The following is a 25,653-nucleotide window of genomic DNA, read 5'->3' on the forward strand; positions in this document are numbered from 1 at the left end:
CAATGCCATGGTTGTGGACTTGGATACAGCCTTGTTACTTCGGATGTTATTCATCACCCGTACTGAATGATGATTTGTGGAGTACCCCTTCCTGAACCCGAACTGTTCCGGTAGGAGAATGTTATGTTCCTCGACAAACTTGAGCAAACGATTGAGAATAAGTTTCTCGAACAATTTGCTCAGCGCTGAAATGAGCCTGATCGGTCTGTAGCTTGAAGCTAGCGTTGAGTCCTTCCCGGGTTTGCGAATAGGTATGATTTTCGCTGTCTTCCAGATACTTGGAACGTAGGGCAGTTCCAAGCATCTGTTGAAGACAGCAGCCAGCAGAGAGTGAACCGTCATGCTGAGATTTTTCAACACTAGGTTGAATATTCCGTCGAACCCGGGGGCCTTCATGTTTTTGATGCATTTCAGCGCTGAGCAAATCTGTTCCACTGTGATTCTATCCTCCGGAAGGCTAGCACAAGGGGAGGAATCAAGGTTGAGTACGCATTGCTCAACCTGAACTTCGAGCGGACTTTGGATATTGAAGCCAAGCAAGTGCGATTTGGCAATATACTCACCAATCACATTTGCTTTCTCCTGAGGGGTGATTACTAGCCGATCGTCATCATTTTCATCTTTGAGTGGAGGAATGGGTTTAGGGTGCGTCTTTAAGACCTTGGCAACTTTACAGAATGGTCCGGAGCGGTCGTCCAGATTCTGGACAAGCCGTCCGAAACTTTCGTTCCGGAGTGAGACCTTTCTTGAGGCAATCTCCTTGTTCAGATCGGCCATTTCACGTTTCCTCGCTCGATCTCCGATTCTTTGGAAATGGCGTGTACGAACATTTCTCAGGCGAATCAAGAGTTGGGTGTGGGAATCAATGGTAATAAACTTAACCCCTCACAGGAACTCGTCGGAAGCACGCCTCGTCAGCCACGGTTATGGCTTAGTGGAGTACCTCCAACGCTCGGTCGATGTCCTCCACGGTGTCAAGCGGCGGGTTGTCGATGATGTGCCTGTCTACCACGCGTCCAAACTGGGCCCAGTTAAGCCACCATCGGTTGGTGGTCGGATTTGCCAGGAACAGGTCTAGCGTCGATGGGTTGCCCGCCGGTGAGATAAATGTTGGCTCATCCGAAAACCAAACGGAGTACAGCCCATGCTGTGAGTGGTCGAACAGCAGACGACCGTTCTGGTTCTGCTGGTAGTTCCGCCAGGCCTCATGGCGAGCGTTTAGATCTCCTCCAACTACGAAGCGGGAACTGGTACGGGTGATGGTGGCCAGGTCTTTCTTGAATTTAGTCGCTAGTCCGCTGCTGGCGGCACACTGTCGAGGGCAGTAGACGGCGATGAACTGAACGTATCCAGTCAACGACTTCACCTCCACACCAAGGGCATCGATGATAGTGGTGCGGTATGGGACAGAGTGCGGTATTTTATTCCTTTCTTGACGACGACTGCAACACCCCCACCCCTCCTCCCCCTAGAGCTGGTGCGATCAAGCCGAATAATGTTGTGGTCAGGCGACCAGAAGCTGTCGCCGGACATTAGGAGGGTCTCGGTTAGAAGACCCACGTCGATGCTGTGCTTGCGAAGGAAGTCGGCAAGCTCAATCTGTTTTCATCAGAGCAAGCATTCCAGGTGACGACAGTTAGCGGCTTAGACGTCATACCGGATGATGAACTTACTTGGATCTGCTCGGGCTTATTGCGGCACTTACGAAGAGCACCGATCATGTTGACGAAGATTTCCATCAGTTTATCCGCTGAGAACAGATCGGGGTTGTTGTTTAGCGTTGGTGGTTGTCTCCAGAATCCAGGAGGGGGTCTATCTATGTCCAGCAGAATCACCGGAAGCTTCTTGAGAGGGGGTGGGTTGCACCCACGAATTTGCTTGCCTTTGCTGCGGAGCACGAAGAGGCGGGAAATCGTCCGTCCGGAATGCTGGGGTCCTTCTTGCGTCCTGGTTGATTGTTGCTTGCCGACTGCTTTCGGATGCGTTTGAAGTCCTCGCGTTTGGAGCACTGTCTGTCGGAACCTTGATGTGCTCCACCACAGTTGGCGCATTTTAACGCCACGGCTCCATCCGCACGGCAGTCAGAAGTGGCGTGTTCGTGAGCGCAGTTTCTGCAGCGTGGCATGAACCGTGTCCAAAATTGAGGCACCGCTGGCACTGCGTTACGTCACGATGGCCGCCACGGTATGGTTCCCACCGTACGATGATGGAGTTGATCCCCGTCCCTTTCAGGAAGTGCACCAGCAAAGGGCAATCCGGCTACGTCTTCACGTTTTCGTCTCTCCTCGTCATCCGAGAGACAGCGATCGGGGCCAGCTTGTACCGGTCCTTGATTTCGGCTTCGATCATCTTGGGGTCGAAGTTTGGTAGGCCCCTGATGACTATGAGTTGATGCTAGACAGTAGCGCTGTTTTATATCTTTTCAGGTTAAAGCATAATGATGTGCAACCAAGTGGTACTCGATTATGGCGACTGGGTTTGGGAAGAATGTTTATTTAATGAAAATAGTGATAAAATTATCACTTTTTATTTGTAAATTGGGCAATGCTTGACATTACCACTTTTCAATAGTTTTTCAGTCGGACATAGATGCGTAGAAATATTTCTGATCGATTGGTGATAAAATTATTGAAATTGGTCCAGGGGCAGCTGAGTTATTAACGTACAAAATCTTTCATAATTTTGTTACATGTTCCATTTTCGGTTTCCACAAAGTGTACCTCCAGTATAGAAATTACAGACGTAGTCCTACGTCAAAAAATTCCTGAGATAATTCATCTGAAATATCAGGAGAATACTAAGAGTGAATTCAAAGTGAGTTTTCAATGGACTGTCCGCGAGTTTAAAGAAAATCAGAAATTATCGTAAATACCCAAGACTGCAGTATGATCATTCTTCTGGAAATATTCAACATGTATGAAGTTTTTCACATTTCCCTGAAGTTCTACGAAATTCGTTAATATTCGATGAACTTCCTTGAACTTTCGCAAATTCCTCGGAATACATTTTATCAATCTTCAACTTGAATTTCTTTGATGATCTATGAACTTTCCTGATGTTTTGCAAATTTCTCTGATGATCTATCAACATTTCTGAAGTTCTGTGAACCTCTTTGAAATTATGCAAAATTTTTGATGCCTTACGAATTTTTCTGAAGTTTTGCAAATTTATCTGAAGAATTACAAACTTTCTTTGAAGTTCTGCAAATTTCTCTGAAGTTATGCGAACTTCCCTGATGTTCTGTCTATGAAATTTTCTGAAGATCTGCAAATTTTTCTGATGATAATGCATTCCAGGGGAAGTTAAGTTTTGCTATTTTTTTTTTCTAAAGTTTGACAAACTTTCTTTAAAATTCCATGAACTTCCGTGATCACCAGTGGTGAGAAATCTGCACTGAAAAAAGTGTTCACGTAGTTTCTATTAGGAAGGCACATAATATTTTTCCAATAACAAAATTAATGATTTGTATCTGAATATCACATAACATAATAAATTCGATGTGAATTATCATATAAACTTCATTGAACACAAAAGATTCATGTGATTTAGTGGTGCAATTTACAATTATGGGATCACATGAAAGTTATATGAAATTCACATGGATATTTTCCACTGGTTATGTGATTTATTTTATGAGTGTGTAATATCATAGAGGTAACTCTAAGACCAGAAGGTCCCGAAGAAACGTGCTCAGTTTTTTGGCTCAGCTCTGGTAATATATTCGGTCCCAAGCTAATCGATGCACCACTCAAAACATAGGAAAAACCACGAACCCCTCATTTTATCTGTCAAACTTTCATAGCGAATCAAAACTGTTCCGGTGCGAGAGCCCCCAATTCTAATCGTACACCACATCCGCATCTACTTTGCACCCATCTGTCAGTGCAGAAGCGATTCGCACATGTTTTTTCCTTCCAAAAACATAACATGTAAAACCATCGAACTGTAAACAACAAAAAACAGAGAAAATTAAAAAGTTGAATTAGCAAAGTGACATCGTCGGTTTTTTTTCCTTGTCTCCGTGTTCCGTCGGAATTCGGTTTTGTACATTTGGTCCTTCGAACCGGATAACGTCGCGAATCGTGATGGATAAGTTGATCGGTCGTAGAAATGCTCAGTTGGTGCAAATGAAGGGGGAGTCAGCTGCAGCCGAAACAATCCACGAGCGAAATGCATCGCATGGGGAAGTGGAAGATCGGCTCGAGCAGCTTAAGGAGCTCGCAATAAAATTCCGGCAGACGCAAAGCGAGATAGAGGAGAATCAGTAGAAATTTCGCGTATAATGGTCGTGGTGTGGATCCAGCTGGAGGAGAACAGGTGTCGAATCATGCACCCCTCCTAAATGTGCGACTTCCTCCGATCAGTGTACCAACTTTTGATGGTGAGCGAAAGAATTGGAGAGCCTTCAAAGATATTTTTGAGCAGATAATCCACGTACGCAACGATCTGCGCGATTCGTTGAAAATGCAGTACTTGGTGTCGTATCTGGCGGGTGATGCCAAACGTCTGGTAAGTTCATTCCCAATATCGGACGCTAATTACAAGGAAGCGTGGGCGGCTCTTTCAAGCTTCTACGACAAGAAAAAATATACGGTTTTTGCTCTTGTTCGTGAATTCGTTGACCAGCCTGTGGTCAACACCGCCACTACCGCAAGCCTACGCAAACTGGTCACAACTTCGGATGAGGTTGTTCGACAACTAAATGCTCTGGGAGAGGAGTACAATCAGCGAGATCCGTGGCTGATCCACCTGTTGTTGGAGAAGCTGGATAAGGATACCAGATCCTTGTGGGCTCAGAAGATAATCGACGTTGAGAATCCGTCCTTCGAGGAGTTCCTGAAATTTTTGGACAACCGGTGCGACGCGCTGGAAACCTGTATGGCCTTTTCGAAGCATACAGCGGATCCTGTGAAGAAGATGTCTCAGCCGGAGAAAAGGATGCAGTCGTTGTATACGAACTCAGTGATACAAAAGTGCGCGAAATGCTCCAGTGAGCATCCGATTTATCTGTGTGAAGATTTTAAGAAGATGGACCTACAGTGCAAACGTGAACTAGTACAACAGGCGAAGTTGTGCTATAACTGTCTACGTCCTTCGCATTCAGTGAGAGTGTGTACCTCGAAATCGGTGTGTCGCAATGCGGACTGTAAACAACGGCACCATACGCTATTGTGCCCAAAGGGAGATGGATCAGATCAGCATGAAGAATGTTCTACCGAGCCGAAGCAGTCTGTACAAGGAGCGCAAGATTCAGATCCTGTAGTCAACTCACTGGTCACTCAGGTTCCACCAGAACTAATGAAGGAAGCGTTTGTACTACCGACAGCGCTTGTCAATGTGCAAACCATCGACGGTGGATTTTTGAAGGTTCGTGCTTTGATTGACTCGGGTTCTGGAGCATCATTGATCACAGAAGCCTGCGTCAACAAACTCAGTATTCCTCGTACAAGCGGAAAAGTAGCGGTCTCTGGACTAGGGCAGCAGCATGCAGGGACAACTCGTGGAGTCGTAAAGCTTATCATGGCAAATCGGTTCAACGAAACGGTAATTCTACGACCTAGTGCGTTCGTAATGGGTAAGCTGACGTCAACGTTGCCTGCTCAACGCGTCGAGGTGAACACGAAGCTGTTGGAGAAGGAGATTCAGGAAACGCTAGCGGATCCGGCATTCAACCAGCCGGGGCCAATCGATATAATTTTGGGTTCGGATGTCTTTCTTGCTATTCTCCAATCGGGGCAAGTCAAGGACAAATGCGGTACTTCTGTGGCCCAGAACACGATATTTGGGTGGATCGTATCTGGTAATCAAGCTATCTATACGACAGATGTACCTAACAATTTCTCCATCATCAATCTACATGCCGAGGTGGACATCAACCGCACATTGCGACAGTTTTGGGAGCAGGAGGAGGTTCCAAAGCCACAACAGCTTACTCCTTCGGAACAGGCGGCGGCTGAGTTCTTCCAGTCCACACTCTCTCGGGACGATTCGGGACGCTTCATCGTGCGACTTCCTTTCGACGATTCGAAGCCTGCGTTGGGAGAGTCACTCACGGCAGCCATCAAACGGTTGAGATCGATGGAGAAACGTTTCGACCGGAATCCAGAATTCCACAAGCAGTATTCGGATTTTATCGAAGAATACCTCGCTCTAGGCCATATGGAGGAGGTACCGGAAAACGAAGTAAGCGTGAAGGCTAGTGAAAGTTTCTACCTCCCCCACCATGCAGTGATGAAAGCAGAGAGCACGACGACGAAACTTCGGGTAGTTTTTGATGCCTCCAGTGCGTCCGAATCTGGTGTGTCTCTCAACGATCGGCTCTTAGCCGGACCAAACGTGAACCAGGAACTCTTCTCTGTTCATTTGCGTTTTCGGTCAAATGAGGTGGCGTTCGCAGCAGATGCGGAAAAGATGTTCCGTCAAGTATGGATGCATCCACTAGACAGAGATTACTTGCGGATTGTATGGCGTAAGAACTCAAGTGAGCCAATCAAACATTAACGTCTCTGTACTGTCACATACGGGACGAAGTCTGCACCATACCTAGCAATTGAAGCCATGAGACAAGCAGCGAAGGATTACAGCTCGATGTATCCAGGCGCAGCGGAGAGGATTGTTTTGGATATGTACGTCGACGATTTCCTATCAGGTGCGAAGAACATGGATGAAGCAAGGGAGCTAAAGAACCAAGTTATCGAGATCATGAAATCGGCGGGATTCAACCTACGTAAATGGACATCCAATCGTTCAGAACTTCTACGAGATGGGGAAGATGCAGAGCAAGCACCAATAGACGTTAAACTGGCGGAGCATCCAGACGCTGTCAAGGCACTAGGGATACAGTGGCTGCCTAAGGAAGACGTCTTTTCCTTCAAGGTTAGTCTCTCACCAGATAGCGTGAATAGTAAACGTCAGTTACTCTCGGACTCTTCACGGCTGTTCGATCCATTTGGATGGCTGTCTCCAGTGATTGTGAAGGTCAAGATTATATTTCAACAACTGTGGTTGAGTGATATTTCCTGGGATGATCCACTTCCTCCTGCTATCGAGACAATGTGGATAGATATTAAGGAAAACCTTCACCTCGTCGAACAGATTCGCATTCCACGATTCATCGCGAGCTTCAACGGCAAGGTAGAGTTACATGGGTTTTCGGATGCTTCCGAGATGGCGTACGGTGCTGTGGTGTACAGCAGAGCAAGAGACGAAGAAGGAAACATTTTGGTGAACCTCGTGGCTGCAAAGACAAGAGTGGTGCCGATTAAACAAGTTTAGCTGCCCCGATTGGAGCTTTGCGCAGCAGCCTTACTGGCAGAACTTATGCAGCGAATTACTCAAGCACTCTCCCATCTGGAAGTGGAGCATTGGGCGTGGACAGACAATACTATAGTTCTTCAGTGGTTGTCTGCTCATCCTCGCAAGTGGAAAACGTACATAGCCAACCGTACTTCTGCGATCCTGGATTTCTTACCTCGTGATCGCTGGAACCACGTGAGCGGTCAAGACAACCCAGCGGATTGTGCATCTCGTGGTTTAACTCCAGGTGAACTTGTATCGTTTGATTTGTGGTTTAACGGACCGCAGTGGTTATGCAAGGATGAAGAATTTTGGAATGCTGAACCCTACGATCCAGTCGACGATGAAAACCTTTTGGAAGTGCGGAAACTCAAGGTACTGCATACCAATCCGAAAGCTACTCGAGACAACTACGACGTCGAGCGGGAATTGATTGAACGGCGATCAAGCTTCAATTTGGTTGTTCGAACACTTGCGTATGTAAATAGATTTGTGCAAGCTACCAAGGGAATGGAATGTGAACCTACGCTGACACCCGACGAACTGTATGCGGCTAAGGCGCAGATAGCTAGAACTGCACAATTCGATGTGTACAAGCAGGAAATGGAATTACTCGCAAAGGAAAAGGAGTTGCCGGCCAAGAACAGATTGTCAGCACTACACCCTTTCCTGGACAATACTGGAACGATGCGCGTGGGAGGCCGTCTTCAGAATTCTCCCTACTCATTCGATGTGAAACATCCGATCATTCTCCCACGTGACCATCGAGTAACGGAACTTCTTCTGAGAGAACTTCATCTGCAAAATCTCCATGCGGGGCCCACTCTGCTTACAGCTACAGTAAATCAGCAGTACTGGGTGATCGGACTACAGGCAGCAGTACGACGAACAGTTCAAAGCTGTATTCGATGCGTAAGAATGAAGGGACACACGGCCAATCAGCTCATGGGCAGCCTGCCTGTGCCTCGTGTAATGGCAACCCGCGCATTTACCCACGTTGGCGTTGACTACGCCGGCCCATTCAAGATTCATGCGCTGTGCGTTAGAGGAGTCAAAGTCACAAAAGGTTATTTGGCGGTTTTTGTGTGCATGTCGACTAAGGCTGTACACTTGGAGGTTGCCAGTGATCTCTCAAGCAATGTGTTCATCGCCGCGCTTAAGCGATTCATCGCTAGACGCGGATATCCAAACGAAATCTGGTCCGATAATGGGACAAATTTCGTGGGTACCGACCGTTGGCTGCACGAATTGCAACGTACTCTGGAGAATAACAGTAAGACAGCAGGACATTTCCTCTCTAATCTGGGCATCAAATGGGTTTTCAACCCTCCGTCCTCTCCGCATCGAGGCGGAATATGGGAAGCAGGTGTTAAAAGCGTCAAGAAGCACCTCTTGGCAGTACTTGGTTCGGAAGCACTCACCTACGAAGAACTTGCAACGATTTTGGCTCAAGTCGAAGCATGCCTAAACTCAAGACCCCTCTGTCCACTATCGAGCAATCCTGATAGTTACGAAGCTTTGACACCCGGTCATTTTTTGATTGGTCAACCGTTGAATCTCATTCCGGAACCTGATGTGCAGCATATCCCATCCAACCGCCTGGATAAATGGCAGCTTGTGCAGAAATACTCCGACGAAGTTTGGAAGCGATGGCGGGACGAATATGTGGCTACGCTGCAACCGCGTACTAAATGGCGAGTTACGGAAACGAATGTTAAAGAGGATCAACTGGTGTTGGTGAAAAATGAGAACGCTCCGCCGGCTCAATGGGAGTTGGCACGCATCGTTAAGCTTCATCCAGATGCAGCTGGAATCGTTCGGACTGTTACCTTGCGGCGTGGTCAAGCTGAGTACCAGCGCCCGGTACAGAAGGTCTGTATTTTGACATCGGTTTGCGGCACGTGGCCTCAAGGCGGGGGAGGATGTTCCGGTGCGAGAGCCCCCAATTCTAATCGTACACCACATCCGCATCTACCTTGCACCCATCTGTCAGTGCAGAAGCGATTCGCACATGTTTTTTCCTTCCAAAAACATAACATGTAAAACCATCGAACTGTAAACAACAAAAAACAGAGAAAATTAAAAAGTTGAATTAGCAAAGTGACATCGTCGGTTTTTTTTCCTTGTCTCCGTGTTCGTCGGAATTCGGTTTTGTACAAAAACAAACACCAGCGTTGGAAAAGTTCGCGATATTTCACGAAGTTCGCCAAGGGAAAAATTCACGCGTCATAGTGAGTTTTCGCGAACTTTTCCATCACTGACAAACACAGTGTAGTACTAGAATTTCGACTAGAATGGGGTACGTTAAACGATTTGCTTGGGACCAATAGGCTAGTCAAATAGTGAGCCATTTTAAAATCGTTAGTTTCCACCCGTTGGTACCCACGCGAATCTCGCTACCGCGGTTAACGTAATTTATTCGCAACCGCGCCAGTTTGGAGGGACCTTAAAACGCTTATATTAGTGAAACTGCTCATTAATACCAACCGGTGGAAACTAACGATTTTAAATTGGCTCACTATTAGACTAGCCTATTGGTCCCAAGCAAACGATTAACGTACCCTATTCTAGTCGAAATTCTAGTACTACACTATGTTTGTTTTTTGATTCGCTATGAAAGTTTGACAGATAAAATGAGGGATTCGTGGATTTTCCAATGTTTGGAGGGGTGAATCGATTAGCTCGGGACCGAAGATAGTATCAGAGCTAAGCCAAAAAGTTGAGCACGTTTCTTCGGGATCTTCTGGTCTTAGAGTTACCTCTATGGTGATACCAGTTACATTAGAGATTATAAAATATATGTACCATGGGTGCCAAACAGTGCCAATGAGTGTGCCCAGGTGTTCCCATACACTGATAGGCAAAATAAAGTGCCCACCCCATCATTTTTGAAATTTCTCTCATTTATTTGGTTCAAATTCAAATAAACACACCGTAGTCTGTTTCGATGTCTTACCTTTATTATTCTTTTAAAGTTACACCTATGGAATACTGAAAATATAAAGTTTTACTTGAAGTAAAAGAAAATCAATTTGGATTGAAAAAGAAAACAGTGACAAAAAAAAGTGCCCACTTCAAAAATCGGTATGTTTTCGATAAGTTTCCATCGGAAAACCCCTCGATTGTTTTTGTTTTGAAAGTTTGACATGTATTGAAGCAAACGGGTGGAACTGGTGCATTTGTACACGTGATCGCATTTGAATCAGTTGAAAAAAATGGAGGACGTAGTGATTTCGAAAGCAATTCCCGTGTGTATCCGAAAATTGGTTGTTCGTGATGTGCAAAACGGTGAATCGCACCGGTCTGTCGCTAGGAAGTACAATATCAGCAAAACAGCGGTCGGGAAAATTCTGCAGAAAATGAAATCGTTCGGATCAGTGGTGGATCGCCCTGGCAGAGGCAGGATGCGCAAAACGGATGCGAGAACGGACACCAAGATCATGCGTGAAGTGAAGAAGAACCCGAAGGTAACTGTCCGCGAGATCCAGGAGGCTCTTCAGCTAACAGTTTCCAGTCGAACTGTTCGTCGCCGTCTCGTAGCACAGGGGTTGAACAGCAAAGTTGCTCGGAAGCGCCCATTTATCAGCAAGGCAAACAAAGTCAAACGGCTTAAGTTTGCTAAGGAGCATGCTGATAAGCCCCTAGAGTTCTGGAAAACGGTTCTCTGGACGGACGAATCAAAATTCGAACTGTTCAACCGGAAGCGACGGGTTCGTGTGTGGTGTAGATCGGGTGAGGAGCTTCAGGAGCGCCACATACAAGGCACGGTGAAGCATGGAGGAGGAAATGTGATGGTCTGGGGGTGCTTTTCGTGGGGTGGAGTGGGAAGCCTGGTGAAAATCGACGGGATAATGACGGCAGATTCCTACATCGACATCCTGCGGGAAAATCTGGAAGTTTCGCTGATCCAGACGGGCCTTGAGGAGAAATTCGTATTCCAGCAGGACAACGATCCGAAGCATACTGCCAAGAAGACTAAGTCTTTCTTCCGGTCATGTCGAATTAAACCACTGGAATGGCCTCCACAAAGCCCGGACCTCAACCCCATCGAGAATTTGTGGGCGATTCTCGATGCCAGGGTTGACAAAACTGGTGTTACCAATAAAAATAACTATTTTGAAGCCCTGGAGCGCGCCTGGGAAGAACTAGATCCACAGCACCTGAAGAATCTAGTGGAGAGCATGCCGAAGCGCCTGCAGCTGGTCCTGAAGGCCAAAGGAGGACACATTAACTATTAGGCTGGTATTCTTTTACTTTATTTTATGTTTTCTGGAGTTAAAATGCAGTGGGCACTTTTTTTTGTCACTGTTCTTTTTTACACCCATTTTGATTTTTTTTTCTTCGAGTCAGTCTCTTCTTTTTATCTGGTATTCTATAAGTGAAACTTAAAAAGAATATAAAGAATAAGATATAAAAAATACTACAGTGTATTTACTTTAATTTGAACCAAATAAATGAGAGAAATTCAAAAAATGATGGGGTGGGCACTTTATTTTGCCTATCAGTGTATGTGTTTTTGGCACACTATGCTGAGTGACCAACCCCTTGGAGTAAATCCAAGATCTTCTACTCAGTAAGCAAAAGCGGCAGCCACCAAGCTAGCCGAGCTCCTCAATAATTTTAGGACCATATTTGGTAATGTTTTTACAAATACTGATTGAAATATAATGTAAACAAATAAAAAGGAAGAGTCTCACCCGAATGATTTGTAATTAGTCCGCCTTCTCGTGTTTCCTAAGCTGGATCAAAATGCCTCTCCCAAATGCAGCACCATTTCTATAATCCAAAAAGTCCTGGTTACGTGTGATCCCAAATCCCAACTGCTTGACGGTGATGAATTTGAAATGGTCCGGCCTTTGATAGAGCTTGTTTGAATGGCTTCCTCCCTTCGCTTGGAATTAACGACAAACGACAAACGCAGTGCACGGATCTTCCTTCTCTTCTATTTTCTTCGTATCCTACAGTGTCAGCACTTGCCAAATTCAATTCAATCAAAAGTGTAGAATTAAACATTTAGAAAATAATTAAAATTTATTAAAGTCACAAAAGAAAAACTGCAGCAAAACCAAAACACGTCAGTTTTTCAGCGCGGCCTACTTTTTTGTTTTTTCGTGGTGCATTTTCCGCTCTACCAATGTTCTCAGTGATTTCAATTAGCTAACGATTAGCACCTTCTTTCGTCCTTTCCAGGTTGGTTTGTTAAAGGAGAAATACGATCATCGTTTGCTACTCAAGCACTTGCCTTCAGATTTCAAGTACTTCTTAGATCACATTCAATCGCTTAACTATGCTGACAAGCCGGACTATGCCGTAAGTTCCAGTGTTGTGAGTATCCCTCAAAGAATGTTAGTAATGTTCGATTCCCCCACGAAAAAAAAAAAATACAGATGCTAGTGACCCTGTTCGAGCGCTGCATGAAGCGACGTGGCGTGAAGGAAACCGATCCATTCGATTGGGAAAAGACGGAGGAAAACAACGCCGACCATGCCGGGGAAGCCAAAGGATCAAACGCAGCCGTACCAAAGAGTGAACTAATTAAGAAACATAAGGATATCGATCTGACGGAGGTGAGTCGGGGGGATTTGTGTGTTTGCTTGGAATCCAGTCCAGTACAGCAAAACCTGGTTCTTCGTTTCAGAAACGCAAAGCGATTCAGGACTCGGTCAAGGTCATGCACACGGAACCGATCGAGTCGATGAAGCCGCAACATGCCAACAACGCTAGCAACAATGTCAACGCTAATGCAAAGCTTCCGAACGCTGCTTCGGTGACCGGTTCCGGTGCCGGAGGCCAACAGCAGAACAACAACAACAACGTCCAGAACGAAAAGTACGGCGTAGATCCGTTGGACCCACGGCTTCGTCAGGCATTTAAGGATGCCCTGATTGCCAGCCAGGAGGGCACCAAGGTGAAGGTGAGTCAATCGGAACTATCTCGTGCTTTGAACGATGCTGATGTCGGTATTTGTTTTTTTTTTTCAGCCGGAAATTCCACTGGTCCGGGCCCACACGGACGTGAACAAACCGTCGAAGCACGGCGGCAATCGGTTACGGATCCTGACGGCTCCGCCGGTCAACATAAAAGACTTTGCCTCCTCGATCGACAGTCTCCATCAGCAGCACTCGCAGGCAAATGAGACCACCAATTTTTCGGAGGCAAAATCGAAACTAAAGGCCGAAGCGGACGAGGTCAGCTGCACTCCCGGTGATGGTCAACTGACAAGTGGAATCGGTGGAACCAACGGGCAGCAAAGTGGTGGCGACGGTGGTCAACCGAACTCGCTCACCCAGCGGCAATCGTTGCATTTGGGAGGCAAGAGCCTGAGGTCGTTTGCGACTCAATCGGCCAAGTATCGCAGCCTGGCGGACGACAAGAGCTGTCGGGACTTTTCCATCACCCAGCATGCCATCATCGATGACGACAACGCTAGTCAGCACCAGACGCCCAAGTATCAGGGAGCTCTGACATTGGCCTCGCAGTGGAAGAGCCAGTTTGATGATTCGGACGATTCGACCGATGGACTGTGGAAGGGCGACCAACATTCCGAAAACGCATCAAAGAAGAATATCCAGCTAGTAGAGCAGAAGCAGCAAGATCAGCAAAAGCAGCAACACAAGCAAAACAACAACACATCGACGAGTGCTATTGTTAATAATGGAACTACTAATATTACTACTACCACTACAACTACCACTACAAACAACCCAGCAGTAGCAGCCGCAGCAGCAGTAGCAGACCTTGCAAATAATCTCAATTCTTAATTTATTGGTGAAATTATAAAATAAAGAGAGGTAAAAGCGTATAAAGCAGTATAGAATAACCGGTGAGTACAGTTTTCCACTTTCCATATCACAATCCTTGCTAAGGGTGTTGGGACTTTCTTTCGCTCGGAGGGCAAAAAAAAATCAACTCTCTCCTAATATCTGTAATGTCACTTATATAATTTGTCATGTTTCAAATATTTGTTACTCGTCTGTTGCTCGTTTCAAATCTTTCAAAATGTGTGTATTAAATGCCATTTTTGTTGTTGTTGAAATTCGTTTACCTTCTTCTCTTCATTTCTTTATGTTTTGTTTGTTTGTTTGTTTGTTGGTGCAATAATTGTCTATTACTGTTCCTCCGGGTAGTGAATTTGTCCGAGATCTCGACAGAGGTTGTTGTTCGTGAATGCCGTATTGTAGTTGAACGATCCGTAGCCAGGTGCGTATTGGGTGTAAGCCGTCGGGAAGATCAGTTCCGGGTTCGCCGCTGGAATGAGAGGGATTTTTAGTGTTACAATGATTCAATGTTATTGCATTGTTATTCAATCTGTATGCATGTCCCTGCGCTTTGATCAGAGGCACATTTAGAGTATGAGAGGGTGATTGCAGTTTACTCAAAAGTGACTAAGCAAAATGCAAGAACTTTCGATTATTACCCTTAGGCGAATTGCTGTGACATCCTTATTCTCGGAACCACTTCGAAACTTTAAGTGCACAAATATCAGCTTTCACGACACGTGTTACAATTAAATTGGTACTCCACGTTTACTGCACTGCAGCATACATGAAGTAGCAATTTCAGGTGAAATTGGGCACTGATTTCCGAGATTTGTTTTATTGAAAATTCGAAGTGGAAGTGCATGTATAGCCCACGTAGCGGCCATTTGTGGACTCTACAAGGAATCACCTTAAGGCCCAAGCACAATGAAAGCGGCAGCGGAAAAGCCCGATCTGAGTAAGCCTACTTGTCGGATTGAAAACTAGTTAGGAACAAATCGGCTTCGGTTAGGCATCTTGATGTCATTTGTGACTACTGTCAAATTTTCAGTTTCCGTTCCGCTTCCGGCCACATTGCGTTTGGGCCATTAGGTACGATAGTGAAGACAACCGGTGGAAACTAACGATTTTAAATTGGCTCACTACTTGACTAGCCTATTGATCCCAAGTGCATCTATAAGCGTACCCCATTCTAGTCGAAATTCTAGTACTACACTATGTTTGTTTTGATTCGCTATGAAAGTTTGACAGATAAAATGAGGGGTTCGTGGAATTTCCTATATGTTGAGGGGTGCATCGATTAGCTTGGGACCGAAGAGAGTACCAGAGCTGAGCCCAAAAGTTAGGCACGTTTCTTCGGGACCTTCTGGTCTTAGAATTCCCTCTATGGTGAAGATGTATATCCAAAATCACTACAAAAGAATATTGTATTATACACTCAATTCTGTTTCTAAGCGATTTTCTTTTTCTTGGTTCAGTCCTCATGTAGGATAGGTACAGCATTTTAATACCATCAATCAAATAATAATATTTGAGATTGAACCCCGGAATCGAACGGCTTAGAGAACTGGACGACCTGGAAATTTGCTGTCCACACATAACTCGAAGTCGCAGATCTTTGCGATGCAGTTGAGCCGCCGCAGAAAGACGTTGGTACTCTTGAACCCGTCGTTCCAGTAAAAGACCGACAGGCCAGAGGGAAAATTATTCTATTCCTGGAGCCGGAGAATTTCTACCCTGTTCGGGAAGCAGCTACAGTTCGGGGAGTAATGCAAACTAATTTGAGAATTGCGAAACTATGGAGCATTACGCCAACAGGATGATTACATTATGCCATCAGCTAACAGCAAAGTTTTTAATGGAGTATCTCGGATTGGCCAACAAAGTCCTTGGAATTTGAGTGATGAGGCGGAAAGACAATGTATGTTAGGATCAGGAACAATATATTGATTTGCTACTAGAACGATTTGGTATGGAGGACTGTGATCCAGTAGCAACCTCGGCGGATCACAACCAGAAGCTGACTAAACAGATGAGTCCAAGCACTAAGGATGAATGGGAGCAAATGCAGAGAGTTCCATTTCGAGAGTTGGTAGGAAGTTTACAGTTCCTAGCGCAATGCACGCGCCCGGAGATTAGTTTTGCCCTTAATGCAGTCAGCCATTTTTACGTTTTTATGAAGTCAGGGTGACCAATTTCATGGAATTGCCGAAGACAATTCACAGTAGCCTTGTCAACAACGGAAGCAGAATATATGGCAGTATCTGCAGCAGTACAGGAAGCTATCTGGTGACGAGGACTACGACAGCAGTTATCCGGCGTTTCTGAGAAGGTCACGATCTTTTGTGACAATAAGAGTGCGATGCATCTAGCTGAAAGAGAAGTTGGTTACTCACTACGCAGCAAGCATATCGATATTCGTCATCACTTCGTTCGTAAGAAAATTGAGGAGAACGTGATTCGGTTTGCAGCATGTGGCCAGTCAACGGATTTTCTTATCAAGCCAATTCCGGCTCACAAATTCGAAACTCGGTTAAGGGGGATGTTGGCGTAGAAATCATCGAATTAAGATGTCTATCCGTGTAGTTCATCTTTCACACTACTATCAACCAGACGTGTTTCATCAATTGTCCTATTAAGAACAATTGTAGAAAGAACACGTTCCATGTTGTTTGAAGCAAAGTTATTGGAAACTTTCTGAGCGGAAGCAGTAGCTGTGGCCGTGTATTAATTCAACCGGTCCCCTACTCGTGGTCACAATCTAACACCAGAAGAGGTATGAGACGAATGCAATGTTACAAGTACCGAAACCAAAGCGAAGAAAGTGGGATCCGAAGTCGAGAGAATGTGTGCTGACCGGATTTGAAGAGGATACGAAAGGCTACCGGTTGTTTGATTCTGTATTGGTGAAGGTTCAGAAGCTCGTTCTATGGCATCCCAGAAGAAACCAGTGGTTGTTCCAGTGGACTTCGATGATATTTCTTCTCCAGTGCAACCAAGCGAACCCATAGATGATGAGACGTCCGATAATCCACTGACATCACAGGTGTTGAGGCGCAGCGGTAGGGAGCACAAATTCACCGGCAAGTATAAAGATTGTTCGATTCAGTGCAATCAAAATCTTCACAGACTTCTGCAGAAAGCTCGTGCGACTTCGAAGGCTTTGACGATTCTGAAGGCAGCCTACAGTCTGGTTTCAGTGGAGTTGTTGCCGTTCCGAATCAAGACCAGGGTGTTACTTGTGATGAACCGAGATCGTTTGCTGAAGCGATGGCATCTCCGTATGCGGAACAGTGGAAGAGAGCGATGTCCTATGAACAAGCAGAACGATACCTGGACGTTAGTGGACCTCCCACCAAGACGAAAAGCAGTTGGCAGTAAGTGGGTGTTCAAGGTCAAGCGTTGCGCAGAAGGAGAGATTCAGCTTGTTTGGTACGGGAGCGATTACGATGAGGTGTTCGCTCAAGTGGTACGCCAAACTACCTTCCGGACGTTGATGGCGATAGCTGCGAAGAAATTCATGGATGTTAAGCAGTATGACGTCAAGATCGCGTTCCTCTACGGCGATCTTGAGGAGCAAATCTTAATGGATTCGAAGCCAAGGGTAATGAGCAGAAAGTGTGCAAGCTGAAAAGACTGTATGATCTAAAGCAAGCATGCCCCGTAACGTGGGTAGATCACCTTTCCGTGGTACGTTACGGGATGTAAGATCTACCACCGATTCCTAGTATTTACTACTTCAAACTAGCGGAACAGGATTTTTCAGTAATCAAAAGAACACATCTTAGTCCTTGTTACTTTTTATGCCTTGTTGATAGTGATAAGTCCTCGGGTTGCCTGGACCGAGGATGATCTTGAAACAAGGAAAAAATGAGCTAGTTAGTCTTCATCTATGTGATTCCTAATCTTCTATTCGTTGTTCCCTAGTTTGAAGTGATTAAGACTAGGGTTCTGATGCATGGTCACTATCGGTGTCATTCCTTAATTTTGTTGCTAAGCAATCCAATTTTAACTGACGAAGGGGGGCGCCTTTGGAGGGTGTTCCAACACTCCGAAGGGTATAAATAGCGGGACCTTTCCTTGCGATGAAGGCAAGAATGACAACTGTATCAAAACCGAATACTTCATCATTTCTCAATAGTGATGAAGTAATACGACATGCACTAAACTAAGGACACGGGATATACTACAATAGATCAAATTACTGGTCGCAGTAGGTTTATGTCCCGAACAGAGGAAAAAATAAAAGCAAGCATCCAGGGTGTGGAATCAGAAGCTGCATGACGAGCTTGAACGGGCTAGTTTCGAGAGGTGCAAGTCGGATCCGTGCTTGTATAGGAAGATGAGGAGCGGTCACTGGTGCTACGTTCTAGTCTACGACGATGATCTGATTGTAGCAAGCGAGGATCGACAACTGGCTGAAACGCTGATTTGTTCCCTGAAGAAGTCTTTCGAAATTAGCGAGCTCGGAGCACTTCACTACTACCTGGACATGGAGGTTGAAAGGTGGTTTCTTCTTGAATCAGCGGAATTTCATCAACGAGGTCGTGGAGGCGAGTGGTCTGGCAGAAGGAAAGGTGTCCAGTATTCCGCTTGATCCAGGATACGGCAAGAAAGAGGATGTTAGTGAACCGTTGCCAATGAACAAGGAATATCAGAAGTTGATTGGCTAAGTTCTCTACGTTACTGTGAAAACGCGACCGGATATTTCGACTGCGAATGCTGAGCAGAAAAACAAGTTGTCCAACACAGGACGATTGACAAGCGCTGATATGTGTGGTGCGGTATCTGAAAGGAACTGTTTATTACCGGTTACTACTAAGCAGGAACGAAGAAGAGTATGGGATTGTTGGCTAGTCGGACGTGGATTGGGCGGAGAATTGTGCTGACAGAAAATCTAACAGGGGATTTATCTTCAAAGTCAGCGACGGAATCGTAAGATGGGCTTTTGGAAACAATCTAGTGTTTACCTATCGTCTCCAGAGGCAAAATTGACCGCCCTATCTGAAGCGGTTCAGGAGGCGTTGTGGTTAAAGTTACTTCTACAGGACCTAAACGACAAGAAAGCAGTTACAATGAAGATTATCAAAGTTTGCCTGAAGATGCTCGTGTCCGAGAAGTTCAGCAACAGAACGTGCGGATTTATTTGCTTTTTGTTAAAGGAAGCGTTACTGCTACCTGTAAATTTTCCTACCCTACCCGAGGTAATCCTGCTTGGATATTGATGTGGGAAATTCCTCTTCGATCCTTCGGATTTCTTGGCAGGAATGGAGCAAAGTAAAATAGCGTCTAGTCCGTTAGAATAACGACAAAAGAAGAACGAATTCGACAGTGAGCATGCATAAGGGCCTATACGCGATGATCGATTCTCTTCATCGATTTTCTCTTTGCATTGATACAGCTAAGCGAAACAATTTTGTAGAATTTATTCAATGTAGAGTTGTAACAGGTTGCATTGGCTATCAAAAGCAACAGCAAACGCACCGACAAACGTTAAATCTAGCGAGTTATTAACAAAAGAGAAAATCGATTAAGAGAATCGATCAACGCGTATACGCCCTTATGAATGCTCACTGTCGAATTTTATTCAAATAACTCATGGCTATCTTAGAACAAAATTATTTCTCCACTGTAGTTCTTCACGTTGCTAAATGCACCGCTTCACTACTCCTCAACGTCGAAGAACTTCAGACCCATCATGGTACGGAACTTCTCCAGTTTAACTCTCGCCAAAGGCTTCGTGAGTATGTCTGCGGCCATTGATTCCGTTGGACAGTACCTGACTTCCATCACGCCAGTCGACATCAGTTCTCGCACAAAGTTAAACCGTGTATGGATGTGTTTGGTTCGTCGGCTCCCTCTTTCGGATGACAGCATGGCGATGCAGCTCTGGTTGTCCTCGTGCATCACCACTGGCCCATCGACGACCTCGCCCATGTCCTCCGTTAGCTTCAACAGCCAGAGTAGCTCCTGACTAGACTCGGATAGCGCAACGTACTCAGCTTCTGTAGACGACAGACTGACACATTGCTGTTTTCAGCGGCCAGCTGACTGGACCACCTCCGAGCTCAAAAACGAACCCGGAATTTGATTTTCGATCCGTTTTGTCACCAGCCCAGTCTGCATCCACAAATCCTTCGAGACCGCCGGTTCCGCCAAGCTCAAGCTTCAAGTCAGCTGTTGCGTTGAGGTACCGTAAGCAATCGCAGTATCGGGTCTGGTGCACACCGCAACGTACAGCAAAGCACCAACCAGACTCTGGTAACGCTCGCCGGATGGCATACACTCCTCCTCCTTTTGCTTCACGTTTGGATACCCAGGATCCGTGGATATTTTCGATGGCTTCGCTTGGCCCATGTCAAACCATTCAGGAATCTTCCGTTTGCAACAAGAAACTGCCGGAACACGTTTGCTCCACCTGTATGCCGAGGTAGTTGGTGACATCCCACAGGCACGAGAGCCTGAATTGTATTCGTTGTTGTCGGGACTCACAATCAACATATCGTAGAGGCCTTGGATTGCTTGTGCCGAAGCTGCTTTAACGTTTCCGTGATTTTTTGGTTCCAGATACGACCCGCTTGCTTCAGCCCGTATATACTACGCTTCAACAAACACACCTCGTCCTCAGATCCTACTTGATAGCCCATTGGTTGCTTCATGTAAATGGTCTCGGTGAGGTCTCCGTGCAGGTATGCTGACTTCACATCGATGTGCTTGACTTGCATGGATCGACGAGCGGCAATTGTCAACAGCGTTCGAAGCGTGTTTTGTTTGGCTACTGGAGCAAAAACCTCGCCGTAGTCGGTGCCGAACTTCTGACTGTAGCCCTGTGCTACGAGTCGTGCTTTATAGCGGATCACTTGGCCAGACTCATCAAGCTTGTTCTTGAAGATCCATTTGCATCCGACTAGTTTTTGTTTCGATGGCAGCTTCACGATCCCATGTCGAGTTTTCTTGAAGTATTGCGAATTCCTCATCCATTGCCTTCTTCCACTCGTGGCGTTCCTGGCTACGTATAGCTTCATCATAGGTACGGGGTTCATCATGTTGATTGCACACTAGCAATGATACCGCAACGCTAACACACCTTTGTTTTTACGGCTACCGATCAGAGAGCCCTTTGAAATCGTCATCATCGGACTCCGAAAGCTCCAACTCGAATTTATCGGCTGTAACAACGGGTTTCTCATCATCCTCAACGGAAATAGGTTTGAAAGGATAAAACACGGTTTCCCGAACCTCATCTGCTGGAATGAACCTGGCATCTCGAGATACGACGAGCTTGTTCGTCGCTAGAGCCAGGAAACGGTAGCCCTTGTGCTGCTGCGAATAACCGACGAAGGTCATTTTCGTCGACTTTGGGTCCAATTTCGTACGCTTCTCTTTTGGGACCCACACGAAGGCTTGTGATCCGAACAATCGAAGATGGGTGCCGTCTGGTTTCTCTCCACAGTCCACAGTTCGGATGACGTTTCCGGCAAACGGTTCTGGAGGTAACACGCTGTGTTTACTGCTTCGGCCCAGTGTTGCTTTGGCATTCTGGCATCCTATCTCAACTAACGAACGATTTTTCCTTTCAGCTACTCCGTTCTGCTGGGGCGTGTGGCTGGTACTAAACAGCTTCCGAATGCCCTCTTGACGAAAAACAAAATATCTAGTTGCTGATTTTTGAACGCACCACCTTGCTCCGATCGAATTACTTCCGATGGCCTGTCGAACGTTGTCTTCATCTCCTGCACATATTGCTTGATGTAATCAACTGCTTGCGACTTTTTCTTCAAAAAATACACCAGCGAGTACCGCGTGAAGTCATCGGTAATCGCCATGAAGTACCGACAACCACCTGGCGTTGGTGTGTTCACCGGTCCGCATAGATCCGTGTGCACGAGGTCGAGTGCTTGCTTCGTTTTCTTCTTGGATTGCTTGGGGAAAGGGAGCCGGGCAAAGTTGCCCTCCAAACAACACTCACACACAGCTTTAACACCGCAGCTCACTATCTTGATCCCGGTAGCCAGATTCTTCGATCCCAACTCGGCGACTGCTTCTGGGTCTCTGTGGCCAACCAGGGTCACGCGTGCTGACAATGTTCCGAGTGACTATTGCCGTTGGCCATATGCGCTTCGTGGGTGATCCGAAGGTTGTACAAACAGCCAGATACCGAGCCAAGAGCTATAACCTGTGGTGCCGTTCTGCGTTGCAGATCGTACAGAGAAAACAGCTTCGATTCAAGATTAGGGACAAACAGCGCATCATTGAGGGTCATGCTGTTGATATTTCCTTCTTCACCAACGCACTGAATACGACACATACCTTTTCCAGTCGATTTGGTCTTCTTTACATTCTTCGGAGACGGACTCGTCAAGTGACTCGAAAAACTCCTTGTTGGCTGCAATGTTTGACGTTGCGCCAGAATCAACCACCCACAGGTTGACGTCACTGCCTATGGTTGCCATGAAAGTATACTCGTCGGAACCGCTTCGAACTACCTTCGCCTTCGTAGGTCTGCTGGCTTGCTTCGAGTCATGTTTCTTTGGTGGTTCTGCATCCTTGCTCTGGGACAGCAAACGACAATCCTTCTGCTTGTGGCCAACTTTATGGCAATGGTGGCAAACGATATGCCTTTTCGTACCTGCCTTCAGTACCGAATGTGCACCACCGGCAAAATTACGCTTCGCTGCCTCGTCCACCAGCTTCGTCTTGATTAGGGTCGTTGTAAGCGAATTGAAAGAATCCGGCATGCTTCGAAGGACCATCGCAAGTTGCAAATTAGCATCCAGCACCTGGCCTGCTATCGACAGCCGTTCGAATAGATCTTGCATCTCGGTGATGTGCTTGTCGATTTCCTCCCCATCGCATGTCGCAAAGTTTCTTGAGGATGGATACCTTCGGTGTGAGCGTCGTACGCTCGTTGTTCCTTTCAAAGTTCTCCCACGCTTCCGTACTGTAGTTGCTTCCGTTTAGCCGTGGGACACCCAATTTCTCGATTGTGGTCATCTCCGGCTCTGAAAAAACGACGGAACACTCCCAAACGCGACGAACTTACGCACGGCGGGAAAAAAAATCACTCTGTTTATCGGTTGCTATGGTAGCTTGCCTGGGCCCATAACCTCTTGGGAGGAATGGAGCAACGTAAAATAGCGTCTAGTCCGTTGGAGCGACGACAAAAGAAGAACGAATTTTATTGAAATAACGTAGACCTATATTATTTCTATACTCTAGCTCTTCATGTTGCTAAATGCACCGCTTCAGGATTCTTATAGTAAACTGTTTGGAAGTCGCCATGGCGCCACCACGCAAATGAAAAGGGCAATCTCTTGATCCCCCTTCTGATGAAATTTATTTGAGCAATCAATTTGATATACTCACGAATGATGAGAATGATCCATCATTCAGACAAAATTCCATTGAACACTCCCGGCTTAATGCCAAGAAAGAAAAGGTCCCCGCTATTGTGATAATCACTGTCGATTTCCCTGCTCTTCGCATGGAACTTTTGAAATTCGTTAAATTCAAGTTTTCACTTCGAGTTGGCTGTCGGGTGAATGCCGTGTATTGGCTGAAACCTTGGGACGGATTCAAACGTCTTCCCAAGTATCTTACGATCTGCCCACAGGTGAATCCCTCGATCAGATCAAAGATGAAATAAATCTCATTTCCTGAAAACGCCTTCCCCCAAGACGAAAATCCCCCGCCCCACTCACCTGCAAATTGATCCGTGTTCTGCAGGAAGGCCGAATAGTTGGACGAGCAGGCAATGTGCGGATTGAGGACGGCCGTCTCCGGGCCCGGTTCGCCGGTGCTGTAGCTGGCCGTCTCGTAGCTCGTCGTCGGGAAGCTCTGGTTTTGGTTTTGGGAAATGTTGTTATTCATATCGCTGAGGAATTCGATGGACTGCGCCAACGGAGAGGCCTCCGTTCTCTTGATACCGACGGCCACCGCCGCTGCGGCAGCGGCTGCCGCCGACGAGGCTATCATTTCGCTGGTTAGGATCTTGTCGTATCCGCCGGGGACTTTGGTGAGTTCGGATGGGTGTGGCTGGTGTTGTTGTTGTTGCTGCTGCTGCTGCTGCTTTCGGCCGGAAGTGTCGTCCTCTATGATTACCCCCACCGAGAGGGCGTCCTCTGCTCGATGGTATTTGTGCGGTTTTTCACCTGAAAATTTAGTGGTTTGGTAACGTTGTTATACTTGAATGAAAAGCAGCCAGCAAACCTCTGATGGAGAAGCTCGATTGATTGTCGGAATTGTCCTCGCTGGACATTGCCATCGAATTGACAAAGTCCACCCCGCCGACGAAGAGATCGTTGCTTTTGTCCTGGTCGTGTGGTTTCATACCTTCATAGTCCGATATATCTTTGGTGTCCTGGAAAAAAAATCGATCAATTAGTGGGGATATTTCGAGGAGAAATCAAGAAAATTGGTCAAAATTACTGATTGATGCCATCCGTGCGGATTCAATACCTTATCACGTTTAATGCTACCCAAGAGACCGCTTCGTAAATCTGCGGGAGATATTAAGAGACATTTTAATCATCCAGCAAATCGCAGCAAGCAAAGAAAACTGACCAGGATCCTCTTTGATTTTGCGCCGTTTCGAGCTGGTACCCGAAAGAGATTTCTGTGACAATCCAAGCAACCCGTTGATAGAGTACGACGCCGACGCACCGACACTGTCGACCTGCTGCGGTTGTGAGCTTTTCATCATGCCTTCCGAGTCGGACATCGATTGGTTCATGCATTCCTGTGCCGACTGCGATTGTTGAGTTTGCGGTGGTTGGCTCTGTCCCGGTTGCTGTTGGTTACCACTACTCTGGCGGGGTGCTACCCGTGGGCCACTGTCCTGCATGCTGGTATCCATGCGGGAGCTGTATTTGGCCTTTTCGGCCGCTTTGTTTCGAACGATTCTACGAATGATGAGAGGAAAGTTTAGTTTCGATGAAGGAATGGTAAAATACGAAGCGTTCCCGAACCTGTTTATCGACGAGACGCTGGGAACGTTATCGTGAACACAAACGCCATCCGCGAGCAGCTTGTCGCGGATTTCCCAAGCGAACATGGTTGGATTCTGCAGCTTGTAGGCGGCGATTGCGTCCACAACCGGAGGCGTGGCCACCTTCGGTTTCGACCCCCCGATGACGCCAGCCTTGAAGCTTCCCGTTTCGTAGTATCTGGAATAGCTTTTTGAGGTTATGTCAGTTACTTATCCCCGTTGGCAAATGAACTAACCTCGAAAGAATTTTCGAAACGCATCCATGGCTGACGCGCAGTTGACGGGAAATGTCACATGGGCGGATGCCGTTGTGGGCAAGCTCGACGATTCGCTGCCTCACCAGGTCCGGCAGGGGGCGTCCATTTACGAATACCCCACCCAACTGGTTGACTCCACCATGACCTATTGGTGGAAATTCCAAGAAAAGAGGGGGGAAAAAGCGAAACCAAACAAGGGCGAAAAACCAAATCCGCCATCGCAACGGGGAAGAAAGTTTAATTAGTTCGAGTTCGACCCAGAAAAGTTTGAATAGATTATTCAGCAAATTAAATAAACAAAAGTTGAAATCGTATGTAAATGCAAGCGAACATATGGAAAATCTGATAAAACATT

The 25,653-nt window shown here is 46.3% G+C and overlaps 2 protein-coding genes across 6 annotated transcripts in view; one reads left to right on the top strand and one right to left on the bottom strand.

Moving 5' to 3' along the window:
* Asator (asator) overlaps nucleotides 1-14,116 on the top strand; it is a 58,988-nt gene extending 44,872 nt beyond the window's left edge. For all 4 annotated transcript variants that reach the window (XM_065221350.1, XM_065221349.1, XM_065221351.1 and 1 more), the window contains exons 7-10: nucleotides 12,487-12,606; nucleotides 12,684-12,863; nucleotides 12,935-13,210; nucleotides 13,278-14,116. In XM_065221350.1, coding sequence (XP_065077422.1) covers nucleotides 12,487-12,606; nucleotides 12,684-12,863; nucleotides 12,935-13,210; nucleotides 13,278-14,057 — 1,356 coding nt within the window. In that variant the 3' untranslated portion in view covers nucleotides 14,058-14,116. The remainder of the gene's footprint in view (nucleotides 1-12,486; nucleotides 12,607-12,683; nucleotides 12,864-12,934; nucleotides 13,211-13,277) is intronic.
* A 97-nt stretch (nucleotides 14,117-14,213) lies between these two features.
* The window catches only part of sv (shaven), a 47,073-nt gene continuing 35,633 nt past the window's right edge, over nucleotides 14,214-25,653 (bottom strand). Inside the window, exons 3-9 of one of the 2 annotated variants that reach the window (XM_065221374.1) lie at nucleotides 25,278-25,443; nucleotides 25,022-25,219; nucleotides 24,618-24,955; nucleotides 24,483-24,553; nucleotides 24,264-24,414; nucleotides 23,756-24,205; nucleotides 14,214-14,544 (exon numbers count right to left, since the gene is read on the bottom strand). In XM_065221374.1, the coding sequence (XP_065077446.1) occupies nucleotides 14,405-14,544; nucleotides 23,756-24,205; nucleotides 24,264-24,414; nucleotides 24,483-24,553; nucleotides 24,618-24,955; nucleotides 25,022-25,219; nucleotides 25,278-25,443 (1,514 nt within the window). In that variant the 3' untranslated portion in view covers nucleotides 14,214-14,404. Of the gene's footprint in view, nucleotides 14,545-23,755; nucleotides 24,206-24,263; nucleotides 24,415-24,482; nucleotides 24,554-24,617; nucleotides 24,956-25,021; nucleotides 25,229-25,277; nucleotides 25,444-25,653 lie in introns of both variants that reach the window. The other variant, XM_065221373.1, reaches the window with a different exon arrangement.

The sequence above is a fragment of the Ochlerotatus camptorhynchus genome, unplaced genomic scaffold, assembly GCF_037179485.1.
Source record: "Ochlerotatus camptorhynchus isolate MF236.1 unplaced genomic scaffold, CSIRO-AGI_Acam_v1.1 ptg000141l, whole genome shotgun sequence".
Classification (NCBI taxonomy): domain Eukaryota; kingdom Metazoa; phylum Arthropoda; class Insecta; order Diptera; family Culicidae; genus Ochlerotatus; species Ochlerotatus camptorhynchus.